Here is a 12,893-nt window from a genome sequence, read left to right as displayed (position 1 = left end):
GGGAGGCAAACTTACGAATTGGACCGTATCATCTGGTAGATAACGTCCTTGGACCAGCCGGCAATGTGGCGTAAATCTCGAACGCACGAGTTTCGAACGACACATAACATGCTACGGGATTGAGTCCCGTGTGTGCGCATCGCCTGACGCCACTTAGTGAAGTCTCCATCCGTCAACAAACAGCCCCAGACAAGTTTCAGACCATCTGACTACGTGCGCGGCGTGTAGTTTCGAACCCGAGAGGACAGGGCGACGAGACGCGGGGGGGCCACGGCAAGAGACGGGGCGGAGAAGGGAGGGGGAAGGCAGAGAGCGGACAGCGAAAAGAGAAAGGGCGAAGTGGAGCGGAGAGAGGGCAAGGAGAGGCGAGCACGAGAAAAGCGGAGGAGCGCGGTGCGCCACGGAAAGAAACAGGAGGCAGGAGGAGGAAAAGGAGGAAAGAAAAGGAGGGCCAAAGGGCGGAACGGGGGGAAAGGGAGAGAAGGAGGAACGGGGGACGAGAGGGAACGAGGGAGCAGAGGACGGCGAAGGCGGAGAGGAAGGAGGAGGGGGGGCGCAGGCCGGGGGGAGCGGAGGAAAAAGGCGGGAAGAAGGAGGGGGGAGAGGGAAGGAAGGAAGGGGAAGAAGGGCAAGCGAGAAGCAGAGGCCAAGGCGGAAAGACGGAGGACAAAACGGGAGTAAGGCAACGGCGAAGCAGCCGGAGAAGGGAAGTGCCAAGGCAGAGAACACAACAGCAAAGGAAAGACCGGGAGGAAAAGGAGGGAACAAGGAAGGACAGGGCAAAAAAGAAAGGATAGGCCGGGCCGCGGGGAGAGCAAGCAGAAGGCAGACAGGGTGCAGGGAGGACGGGAGAGAAGGTAAGGGCAAAGCGACGGAGAGACCGAGACACGGGGCGCGCGCGGGCCGCCGCCGCCGGGGGGGGAGAGAGACCCGGGGCGAGGCAGCGCAACGGAGCGGGACAGAGAAACGGAGCGAAAGAAGCCCGCACACCGGAGCAGTATGCGGCGAGACACGCGGACACAGGCAGAGCAGGGAGGGGGCCAGGCCAGAAGTGGGCAAGAATGGACGCACGGAGGAAGGGAGGGGGGGAGAGAGAAGGGGAAGAAACGGAGAAGGAGGCGGAGACGGGCAGGAGAAAAGGGAGGGACGAAGAGTGAAGACAGGCAGAGAGAGAGCGGGACAGGAGGAAAAAGGAATGAAGGAAAGCGCACACAAGACGGAGCAAGACAGGGACGAAGAGAACCAAAGGAAGGCGAACAAAAGAAGACGGAAAAGAGAAGACGGAGAAGAAGAGAGCCAAGAGGACAGAGAGGACACGAAGGGCCGAAAGAAGAACGGGAAAACAAAGGACGAAAGGGGAAAGAAGGGTAGAAGCAGAGGGCAGAAGAAGGAAAGACGGGAGGGCAGGGCGAAAAGAGAGAAGACGAGGAGAGGAGAGAAGAGCCGGGAAAGAGCGAAAGAAAAAGGAGAAACGGCGCGGCGCGGGAAAGCGAGAGGACGGAAAAAAAACGAGACGCAAAGGAGAGGGCAGGGGAAACCCAAGAGTAGAGTAGCCATGTAAGCGCGGGGCGAAACTACACGCCGCGCACGTAGTCAGATGGGCTGAAACTGGCGGGGCGTGGTGGACGGATGGAGACGTCACGAAGTGGCGCAGGCGAGGCGCACACACGGGACGCAAGCCCGGAGCAGGAGGGCGGGCGAAACGCGGCGGCGAGAGGACGCCACATGGCCGGCGGGCCAAGGACGGAGCGACCAGAGGAGACGGCCAAGCGGAAGGGGACGCACAGAGGCGCGAACCGCGGAGCGGGAGAACAAGAAGACCGGAGAGAGGGACCAGACGCACGAGCAGCGCCGGACGCAGGGCCGCCAGGAGGCGCACAGCCCCGGGGACCAGAACGGCAGGAAGAAGGACCGGCGGAGGCCGACGCGTAGTCAAGGAGCGAGGCGCGCCACCTGAGCGCACGAATGGGGGGCTGGAGCCGACTCCGGCACGAGCCGCCGGGAAGTTACTCGACCAGTTGCGGGACGCCCTAGTATGTTCGTATTACGTTCGATGCGTAAGCACCCCAGAGATTTTTGGCGGACGTTTCGGTAAATCATAGTAGAACCGGAGCGGTAAAGCTATTGATAACACGCAGGGACGAGCCAGTCGTCTAAGCTCCTCAGGGGTACCGTCGCCGGACTACAGCCTGTCCCCGGCGGCCGCAACTGGGCTGCGATCCAGCCCCCGCTCCAAAAGGATGACTCGACCTTGCGCCTCGCGACTCTGCGCTCGAGCTGTCGCCGTGGGCAATGCCGGCTCACGCTGTGGGGAACCCGGACGCCCGGGCCGAGCCGACGTGGCCCCGCCCAGGCCTTTCGTCGATCGCAGCTATGACCCTGTGCTGGCCAGCGCTACTGCGCCGGCCATTAGCGGTGCGCTCTCGACTCGGCCCCAACGTAGACGGCGTCGCTGGCCGGATTCAAAGAAGTGAGCTACTACCATCGCGTGACGCCCTGCGGGCCTGAGTAACCGTGCACGAAGGACACCCCGTTCGTGGCGGGGGTGCCTCCGCGACGGTCGCCAACGTTGGGGGTCGGGCATTCAGGCGACGAGGGACCGCTGGTTTCCGGAGAGCGGCCTGGCTCACACAGGTGCGGTCCATGGGGCCTGTGGATCCGGTCTCCCACGCGTAGCGCCGGCGTAGCATGGACGCTAAATAAGTATACGCCGGCAAAGGGAGTGTAGGCCGGCCCGAGGCAAGCGCGGACCGGGGGGGGAGCGCCCCGCACCAGCCGGAGGGGGGCGAGCGCGCTCGCGCGCGGCCGCCGCCGCCGGGGGGGGAGAGAGAGAAGCGCGCGCACACCACAGCAAGGCGGTGCGGGGAGCTCCCCCACCCCGGTAACCGCGATGCCCTCGGCCGGCCTACACTCCCTTGCCGGCGTATACTTATTTAGCGTCCATGCTAACGCCGGCGCTACGCGTGGGAGAACCGGATCCACAGGCCCCATGGACCGCACCTGTGTGAGCACAGGCCGCTCTCCGGAAACCAGCGGTCCCGCGTCGCCTGAATGCACCGACCCCCAACGTGGCGACCGTCGCGGAGGCAACCCCCGCCACGAACGGGGTGCCGCGTGCACGGTTACTCAGGCCCGCAGGGCGTCACGCGATGGTAGTAGCTCACTTCGTGAATCCGGCCAGCGACGCCGTCTACGTGGGGCCGAGTCGAGAGCGCACCGCTAATGGCCGGCGCAGTAGCGCTGGCCAGCACAGGGTACATAGCTGCGATCGACGAAAAGGCCGGGCGGGGCCACGTCGGCTCGGCCCGGGCGTCCAGGGTCCCCACAGCGTGAGCCGGCATGCCCACGGAGACAGCGCGAGAGCAGAGTACGCGAGGCGCAAGGCGAGTCATCCTTGGAGCGGGGGCTGGAGCGCAGCCCAGTGCGGCCGCCGGGGACAGGCTGTAGTCCGGCGAACGGTACCCCTGAGGAGCTAGACGACTGGCTCGTCCCGCGTGTATCAAAGCTTACCGCTCCGGTCTACTATGATTACCGAAACGTCCGCCAAAAATCTCTGGGGGCTACGCAGCGAACGTAAGACGAACATACGAGGGCGTCCCGCAACTGGTCGAGTAACGTCCCGGCGGATCGTGCCGGAGTCGGCTAAAAGACACCCCCAATTCGTGCGATAAGGGGCGAGACTAAGATCATATGAAAGACGAGTCGGCCGCCGAACAAGGCCTTACGTACTGCAGTATGGTACACACGGGGCTGTGAGAACGCCATGGCGGAAACTGAGTCACGGAGCATGATAGTGCGTATGGTCAACTAAGCAGCCGGTAATATTGTCTCCAGCGCCGCGGTCGCGACTATGTGAGTCAAACTACGAATGGACCGTAGCATCGGTAGATAACGCCTGGACCAGCCGGCAATGTGGCGTAAAGCTCGAACGCACGAGGTCGAACGACACATAACAGGCTACGGGATGAGTCCCGTGTGGCGCAGCGCCGACGCCACTGAGTGAAGTCTCCAGCCGTCAACAAACAGCCCCAGACAAGTCAGACCAGCGGACTACGTGCGCGGCGTGAGTGCGAACCCGAGATACATGGCTACTATACGCGGGTGCCACTGCAATATACGTGCGTATAAGTATTTTAAGCATATAGCGTGACAGCGAAAAGAGAAAGGGCGAAGGGAGCGGAGAGAGGCAAGGAGAGGCGAGCACGAGAAAAGCGAGAGCGCGGGCGCCACGGAAAGAAACAGGAGGCAGAGGAGGAAAAGAGGAGAAAGAAAAGAGGGCCAAAGGCGAACGGGGGAAAGGAGAGAAGGAGGAACGGAGGGACGAGAGGAACGAGGGAGCATAGACGCGAAGGCGAGAGGGAAGGATAGGGGCGCAGCCGGGGAGCGGAGGAAAAAGGCGGGAAGAAGGAGGGGAGAGGAATGAAGAAGGGAAGAAGGGCAAGCGAGAAGCAGAGGCCAAGGCGAAAGACGAGACAGAAACGGAGAAGGCAACGGCGAAGCAGCCGGAAAGGGAAGGCCAAGGCGAAGAACACAACAGCAAAGAAAGACCGGAGGAAAAGGAGGAACAAGAAGGACAGGCAAAAAAGAAAGGAGAGGCCGGGGCCGCGGGGAGAGCAAGCAGAAGGCAGACAGGGGGCAGGAGACGGAGAGAAGGAGAGGCAAAGCGACGGGAGAGACCGAGACACGGGCGCGCGCGGGCCGCCGCCGCCGGGGGGGGGAGAGAGACCCGGGGCGAGGCAGCGCAACGGAGCGGGACAGAAACGAGCGAAAGGAAGCCCGGCACACCGGAGGCAGGAGGCGGCGAGACACGCGGACACAGGCAAGCAGGAGTGGGGCCAGGCCAGAAGGGCAAGAAGGGACGCACGGGAGGAAGGGAGGGGGGAGAGAGAAGGGAAGAAACGAGAAGGAGGCGGAGACGGGCAGAGAAAAGGAGGGACGAAGGAGGAAGACAGGGCAGAGAGAGAGCGGACAGAGGAAAAAGAAGAAGAAAGCGCACACAAGACGGAGGCAAGACAGGGGACGAAGAGAACCAAAGGAAGGCGAACAAAAGAAGACGGAAAAAGAAGACGAGAAGGAAGAGGAGCCAAGAGGACAGATAGGACACGAAGGCCGAAAGAGAGAACGGAAAACAAAGGACGAAAGGGGAAAGAAGGGAGGAAGCAGAGGGCAGAAGAAGGAAAGACGGGGAGGCAGGGCGAAAAGAGAGAAGACGAGGAGAGGGAGAGAAGAGCCGGAAAGAGCGAAAGAGAAAAGGAGAAACGGCGCGGGCGCGGGAAAGCGAGAGGACGGAAAAAGAACGGAGACGCAAAGGAGAGGCAGGGGAAACCCAAGAGGAGAGGAGCCAGGAAGCGCGGGGCGAAACGACACGCCGCGCACGGAGGCAGAGGGCGGAAACGGGCGGGGCGGGGGGGACGGAGGGAGACGGCACGAAGGGGCGGCAGGCGAGGCGCACACACGGGACGCAAGCCCGGAGCAGGGAGGGGCGGGCGAAACGCGGGCGGCGAGAGGACGCCACAGGCCGGCGGGGCCAAGGACGGAGCGACCAGAGGAGACGGGCCAAGGCGGAAGGGGACGCACAGAGGCGCGAACCGCGGAGCGGGAGAACAAGAAGACCGGAGGAGGAGGGACCAGACGCACGAGCAGGCGCCGGGACGCAGGGGCCGCCAGGGAGGGCGCACAGCCCCGGGGGACCAGAACGGCAGGAAGGAAGGACCGGGGCGGAGGCCGACGCGGAGGCAGAGGAGCGGAGGCGCGCCACCGAGCGCACGAAGGGGGGGGCGGGGAGCCGACGCCGGCACGAGCCGCCGGGAAGGACGCGACCAGGGCGGGACGCCCGAGGAGGGCGGAGACGGCGAGGCGGAAGCACCCCAGAGATGGGGGCGGACGGGCGGAAAGCAGAGGAGAACCGGAGCGGAAAGCGAGGAGAACACGCAGGGACGAGCCAGCGGCGAAGCGCCGCAGGGGACCGGCGCCGGACGACAGCCGGCCCCGGCGGCCGCAACGGGCGCGAGCCAGCCCCCGCGCCAAAAGGAGGACGCGACCGGCGCCGCGCGACGCGGCGCGCGAGCGGCGCCGGGGCAAGCCGGCGCACGCGGGGGAACCCGGACGCCCGGGCCGAGCCGACGGGCCCCGCCCAGGCCGGGCGGCGAGCGCAGCGAGGACCCGGGCGGGCCAGCGCGACGGCGCCGGCCAGAGCGGGGCGCGCGCGACGCGGCCCCAACGGAGACGGCGGCGCGGGCCGGAGCAAAGAAGGAGCGTACGACCAGCGCGGACGCCCGGCGGGCCGGAGAACCGGCACGAAGGACACCCCGGCGGGCGGGGGGCCGCCGCGACGGGCGCCAACGGGGGGGCGGGCAGCAGGCGACGAGGGACCGCGGGTGCCGGAGAGCGGCCGGGCGCACACAGGGCGGCCAGGGGCCGGGGAGCCGGGCGCCCACGCGGAGCGCCGGCGGAGCAGGACGCGAAAGAAGGAGACGCCGGCAAAGGGAGGGAGGCCGGCCCGAGGGCAAGCGCGGGACCGGGGGGGGGAGCGCCCCGCACCAGCCGGGAGGGGGGGGCGAGCGCGGCGCGCGCGCGGGCCGCCGCCGCCGGGGGGGGGGGAGAGAGAGAAGCGCGCGCACACCACAGCAAGGCGGGGCGGGGAGCGCCCCCACCCCGGAACCGCGAGGCCCGCGGGCCGGCCGACACGCCCGGGCCGGCGAGACGGAGGAGCGGCCAGGCGAACGCCGGCGCGACGCGGGGAGAACCGGAGCCACAGGCCCCAGGACCGCACCGGGGAGCACAGGCCGCGCGCCGGAAACCAGCGGCCCGCGGCGCCGGAAGGCACCGACCCCCAACGGGGCGACCGGCGCGGAGGCAACCCCCGCCACGAACGGGGGCCGCGGCACGGGACGCAGGCCCGCAGGGCGGCACGCGAGGGAGGAGCGCACGGCGGGAAGCCGGCCAGCGACGCCGGCGACGGGGGCCGAGGCGAGAGCGCACCGCGAAGGCCGGCGCAGGAGCGCGGGCCAGCACAGGGACAGAGCGGCGAGCGACGAAAAGGCCGGGCGGGGCCACGGCGGCGCGGCCCGGGCGGCCAGGGGCCCCACAGCGGGAGCCGGCAGGCCCACGGAGACAGCGCGAGAGCAGAGGACGCGAGGCGCAAGGGCGAGGCAGCCGGGGGAGCGGGGGCGGAGCGCAGCCCAGGGCGGCCGCCGGGGACAGGCGGGAGGCCGGCGAACGGACCCCGGAGGAGCGGAGACGACGGCGCGGCCCGGCGGGAGCAAGAGCGGACCGCGCCGGGCGACGAGGAGGACCGAAACGGCCGCCAAAAAGCGCGGGGGCTGACGCAGCGAACGGAAGACGAACAGACGAGGGCGGCCCGCAACGGTCGAGTAACGCCCGGCGGAGCGGCCGGAGGCGGCGAAAAGACACCCCCAAGGCGGGCGAGAAGGGGCGAGACGAAGAGCAGAGGAAAGACGAGGCGGCCGCCGAACAAGGCCGGACGGACGGCAGGAGGGACACACGGGGCGGGAGAACGCCAGGCGGAAACTGAGGCACGGAGCAGGAGAGGGCGGAGGGGCAACGAAGCAGCCGGAAGGAGTGGCGCCAGCGCCGCGGGCGCGACGAGGGAGGCAAACGACGAAGGGGACCGGAGCAGCGGGAGAGAACGGCCGGGACCAGCCGGCAAGGGGCGGAAAGCGCGAACGCACGAGGGCGAACGACACAGAACAGGCGACGGGAGGGAGGCCCGTGGGGCGCAGCGCCGGACGCCACGGAGGGAAGGCGCCAGCCGGCAACAAACAGCCCCAGACAAGGGCAGACCAGCGGACGACGGGCGCGGCGTGAGGGCGAACCCGAGAGACAGGGCGACGAGACGCGGGGGGCCACGGCAAGAGACGTGGCGAGAAGGGAGGGAAGGCAGAGAGCGGACAGCGAAAAGAGAAAGGGGCGAAGGGAGCGGGAGAGAGGGCAAGGAGAGGCGAGCACGAGAAAAGCGGAGGAGCGCGGGGCGCCACGGAAAGAAACAGGAGGGCAGGAGGAGGAAAAGAGGAGGAAAGAAAAGGAGGGCCAAAGGGCGGAACGGGGGGGAAAGGGAGAGAAGGAGGAACGGAGGGACGAGAGGGAACGAGGGGAGCAGAGGACGGCGAAGGCGGAGAGGGAAGGAGGAGGGGGGCGCAGGCCGGGGGGAGCGGAGGAAAAAGGGCGGGAAGAAGGAGGGGGGAGAGGGAAGGAAGGAAGGGGAAGAAGGGCAAGCGAGAAGCAGAGGCCAAGGGCGGAAAGACGGAGGACAGAAACGGGGAGAAGGCAACGGCGAAGCAGCCGGAGAAGGGGAAGGCCAAGGCGAGAGAACACAACAGCAAAGGAAAGACCGGGAGGAAAAGGAGGGAACAAGGAAGGGACAGGGCAAAAAAGAAAGGAGAGGCCGGGGGCCGCGGGGAGAGCAAGCAGAAGGCAGACAGGGGGGCAGGGAGGACGGGAGAGAAGGGAGAGGGCAAAGCGACGGGGAGAGGACCGAGACACGGGGCGCGCGCGGGCCGCCGCCGCCGGGGGGGGGGGAGAGAGACCCGGGGCGAGGGCAGCGCAACGGAGCGGGGACAGAGAACGGAGCGAAAGGAAGCCCGGCACACCGGGAGGCAGGAGGCGGGCGAGACACGCGGACACAGGCAGAGCAGGGAGGGGGCCAGGGCCAGGAAGGGGGCAAGAAGGGACGCACGGGAGGGAAGGGAGGGGGGGAGAGAGAAGGGGAAGGAAACGGAGAAGGAGGCGGAGACGGGGCAGGAGAAAAGGGGAGGGACGAAGGAGGGAAGACAGGGGCAGAGGAGGAGAGCGGGACAGGAGGAAAAAGGAAGGAAGGAAAGCGCACACAAGACGGAGGCAAGACAGGGGGACGAAGAGAACCAAAGGAAGGCGAACAAAAGAAGACGGAAAAGAGAAGACGGAGAAGGAAGAGGAGCCAAGAGGGACAGAGAGGACACGAAGGGCCGAAAGGAGAGAACGGGAAAACAAAGGGACGAAAGGGGGAAAGAAGGGGAGGGAAGCAGAGGGGCAGAAGAAGGAAAGACGGGGAGGGCAGGGGCGAAAAGAGAGAAGACGAGGGAGAGGGAGAGAAGAGCCGGGAAAGAGCGAAAGAGAAAAGGAGAAACGGGCGCGGGGCGCGGGAAAGCGAGAGGACGGAAAAAGAACGGAGACGCAAAGGAGAGGGCAGGGGAAACCCAAGAGGAGAGGAGCCAGGGAAGCGCGGGGGCGAAACGACACGCCGCGCACGGAGGCAGAGGGGCGGAAACGGGGCGGGGGCGGGGGGGACGGAGGGAGACGGCACGAAGGGGCGGCAGGCGAGGCGCACACACGGGACGCAAGCCCGGAGCAGGGAGGGGGCGGGCGAAACGCGGGCGGGCGAGAGGGACGCCACAGGGCCGGCGGGGCCAAGGACGGGAGCGACCAGAGGAGACGGGCCAAGGCGGAAGGGGGACGCACAGAGGCGCGAACCGCGGAGCGGGAGAACAAGAAGGACCGGAGGAGGAGGGGACCAGACGCACGAGCAGGCGCCGGGACGCAGGGGCCGCCAGGGAGGGCGCACAGCCCCGGGGGACCAGAACGGCAGGAAGGAAGGACCGGGGCGGAGGCCGACGCGGAGGGCAGAGGAGCGGAGGCGCGCCACCGGAGCGCACGAAGGGGGGGGGCGGGGAGCCGACGCCGGCACGAGCCGCCGGGAAGGGACGCGACCAGGGGCGGGACGCCCGAGGAGGGCGGAGGACGGGCGAGGCGGAAGCACCCCAGAGAGTGGGCGGACGGGGCGGAAAGCAGAGGAGAACCGGAGCGGGAAAGCGAGGAGAACACGCAGGGACGAGCCAGGCGGCGAAGCGCCGCAGGGGACCGGGCGCCGGACGACAGCCGGGCCCCGGCGGCCGCAACGGGCGGCGAGCCAGCCCCCGCGCCAAAAGGAGACGCGACCGGGCGCCGCGCGGACGCGGCGCGCGAGCGGCGCCGGGGCAAGGCCGGCGCACGCGGGGGGAACCCGGACGCCCGGGCCGAGCCGACGGGCCCCGCCCAGGCCGGGCGGCGAGCGCAGCGAGGACCCGGGCGGCCAGCGCGACGGCGCCGGCCAGGAGCGGGCGCGCGCGACGCGGCCCCAACGGAGACGGCGGCGCGGCCGGATCAAAGAAGGGAGCGACGACCAGCGCGGGACGCCCGGCGGGCCGGAGGAACCGGGCACGAAGGACACCCCGGGCGGGCGGGGGGGCCGCCGCGACGGGCGCCAACGGGGGGCGGGGCAGGCAGGCGACGAGGGACCGCGGGGGCCGGAGAGCGGCCGGGCGTCACACAGGGGCGGGCCAGGGGCCGGGGAGCCGGGCGCCCACGCGGAGCGCCGGCGGGAGCAGGGACGCGAAAGAAGGAGACGCCGGCAAAGGGAGGGGAGGCCGGCCCGAGGGCAAGCGCGGGACCGGGGGGGGAGCGCCCCGCACCAGCCGGAGGGGGGGGCGAGCGCGGCGCGCGCGCGGGGCCGCCGCCGCCGGGGGGGGGGAGAGAGAGAAGCGCGCGCACACCACAGCAAGGCGGGGCGGGGAGCGCCCCCACCCCGGGAACCGCGAGGGCCCGCGGGCCGGCCGACACGCCCGGGCCGGCGGAGACGGAGGGAGCGGCCAGGCGAACGCCGGCGCGACGCGGGGAGAACCGGAGCCACAGGCCCCAGGGACCGCACCGGGGGAGCACAGGCCGCGCGCCGGAAACCAGCGGGCCCGCGGCGCCGGAAGGCACCGACCCCCAACGGGGCGACCGGCGCGGAGGCAACCCCCGCCACGAACGGGGGCCGGCGGGCACGGGACGCAGGCCCGCAGGGCGGCACGCGAGGGAGAGCGCACGGCGGGAAGCCGGCCAGCGACGCCGGCGACGGGGGGCCGAGGCGAGAGCGCACCGCGAAGGGCCGGCGCAGGAGCGCGGCCAGCACAGGGACAGAGCGGCGAGCGACGAAAAGGCCGGGCGGGGCCACGGCGGCGCGGCCCGGGCGGCCAGGGGCCCCACAGCGGGAGCCGGCAGGGCCCACGGAGACAGCGCGAGAGCAGAGGACGCGAGGCGCAAGGGCGAGGCAGCCGGGGGAGCGGGGGCGGGAGCGCAGCCCAGGGCGGCCGCCGGGGACAGGCGGGAGGCCGGCGAACGGGACCCCGGAGGAGCGGAGACGACGGGCGCGGCCCGGCGGGGAGCAAGAGCGGGACCGCGCCGGGCGACGAGGATGGACCGAAACGGCCGCCAAAAAGCGCGGGGGGCGGACGCAGCGAACGGAAGACGAACAGACGAGGGCGGCCCGCAACGGGCGAGGAACGGCCCGGCGGAGCGGGCCGGAGGCGGCGAAAAGACACCCCCAAGGCGGGCGAGAAGGGGCGAGACGAAGAGCAGAGGAAAGACGAGGCGGCCGCCGAACAAGGCCTGACGGACGGCAGGGAGGGGACACACGGGGCGGGGAGAACGCCAGGCGGAAACGGAGGCACGGAGCAGGAGAGGGCGGAGGGCAACGAAGCAGCCGGGAAGGAGGGGCGCCAGCGCCGCGGGGCGCGACGAGGGAGGCAAACGGACGAAGGGACCGGAGCAGCGGGGAGAGAACGGCCGGGACCAGCCGGCAAGGGGCGGAAAGCGCGAACGCACGAGGGCGAACGACACAGAACAGGCGACGGGAGGGAGGCCCGGGGGGCGCAGCGCCGGACGCCACGGAGGGAAGGCGCCAGCCGGCAACAAACAGCCCCAGACAAGGGGCAGACCAGCGGACGACGGGCGCGGCGGGGAGGGCGAACCCGAGAGACAGGGCGACGAGACGCGGGGGCCACGGCAAGAGACGGGCGGAGAAGGAGGGGAAGGCAGAGAGCGGGACAGCGAAAAGAGAAAGGGGCGAAGGGGAGCGGGAGAGAGGGCAAGGAGAGGCGAGCACGAGAAAAGCGGAGGAGCGCGGGGCGCCACGGAAAGAAACAGGAGGGCAGGAGGAGGAAAAGAGGAGGAAAGAAAAGGAGGGCCAAAGGGCGGAACGGGGGGGAAAGGGAGAGAAGGGAGGAACGGAGGGGACGAGAGGGAACGAGGGGAGCAGAGGACGGCGAAGGCGGAGAGGGGAAGGAGGAGGGGGGCGCAGGCCGGGGGGGAGCGGAGGAAAAAGGGCGGGAAGAAGGAGGGGGGAGAGGGAAGGAAGGAAGGGGGAAGAAGGGCAAGCGAGAAGCAGAGGCCAAGGGCGGAAAGACGGAGGACAGAAACGGGGAGAAGGCAACGGCGAAGCAGCCGGAGAAGGGGAAGGCCAAGGCGAGAGAACACAACAGCAAAGGAAAGACCGGGAGGAAAAGGAGGGAACAAGGAAGGGACAGGGCAAAAAAGAAAGGAGAGGCCGGGGCCGCGGGGAGAGCAAGCAGAAGGCAGACAGGGGGGCAGGGAGGACGGGAGAGAAGGGAGAGGGCAAAGCGACGGGGAGAGGACCGAGACACGGGGCGCGCGCGGGGCCGCCGCCGCCGGGGGGGGGGGAGAGAGACCCGGGGCGAGGGCAGCGCAACGGAGCGGGGACAGAGAACGGAGCGAAAGGAAGCCCGGCACACCGGGAGGCAGGAGGCGGGCGAGACACGCGGACACAGGCAGAGCAGGGAGGGGGGCCAGGGCCAGGAAGGGGCAAGAAGGGGACGCACGGGAGGGAAGGGGAGGGGGGGAGAGAGAAGGGGAAGGAAACGGAGAAGGAGGCGGAGACGGGGCAGGAGAAAAGGGGAGGGACGAAGGAGGGAAGACAGGGGCAGAGGAGGAGAGCGGGACAGGAGGAAAAAGGAAGGAAGGAAAGCGCACACAAGACGGAGGCAAGACAGGGGGACGAAGAGAACCAAAGGAAGGCGAACAAAAGAAGACGGAAAAGAGAAGACGGAGAAGGAAGAGGAGCCAAGAGGGACAGAGAGGAC

General features: G+C 69.2%; 1 protein-coding gene across 1 annotated transcript; it reads left to right on the top strand.

Annotated features, from left to right (window-relative positions):
* Window positions 1-8,160: 8,160 nt before the first annotated feature.
* Window positions 8,161-9,051, top strand: LOC110712810 (octapeptide-repeat protein T2-like; the record flags this gene model as incomplete). Its single annotated transcript, XM_021891263.1, has 1 exon — window positions 8,161-9,051. A coding segment is annotated over one exon (891 nt), but the record flags the coding sequence as incomplete, so codon positions are not given.
* Window positions 9,052-12,893: the final 3,842 nt, after the last annotated feature.

This window comes from Chenopodium quinoa, unplaced genomic scaffold, assembly GCF_001683475.1.
Source record: "Chenopodium quinoa cultivar QQ74 unplaced genomic scaffold, ASM168347v1, whole genome shotgun sequence".
Classification (NCBI taxonomy): Eukaryota; Viridiplantae; Streptophyta; class Magnoliopsida; order Caryophyllales; family Amaranthaceae; genus Chenopodium; species Chenopodium quinoa.
Note: the sequence above shows the minus strand (reverse complement) of the source record. Positions and strands in the feature narration are given on the sequence as shown.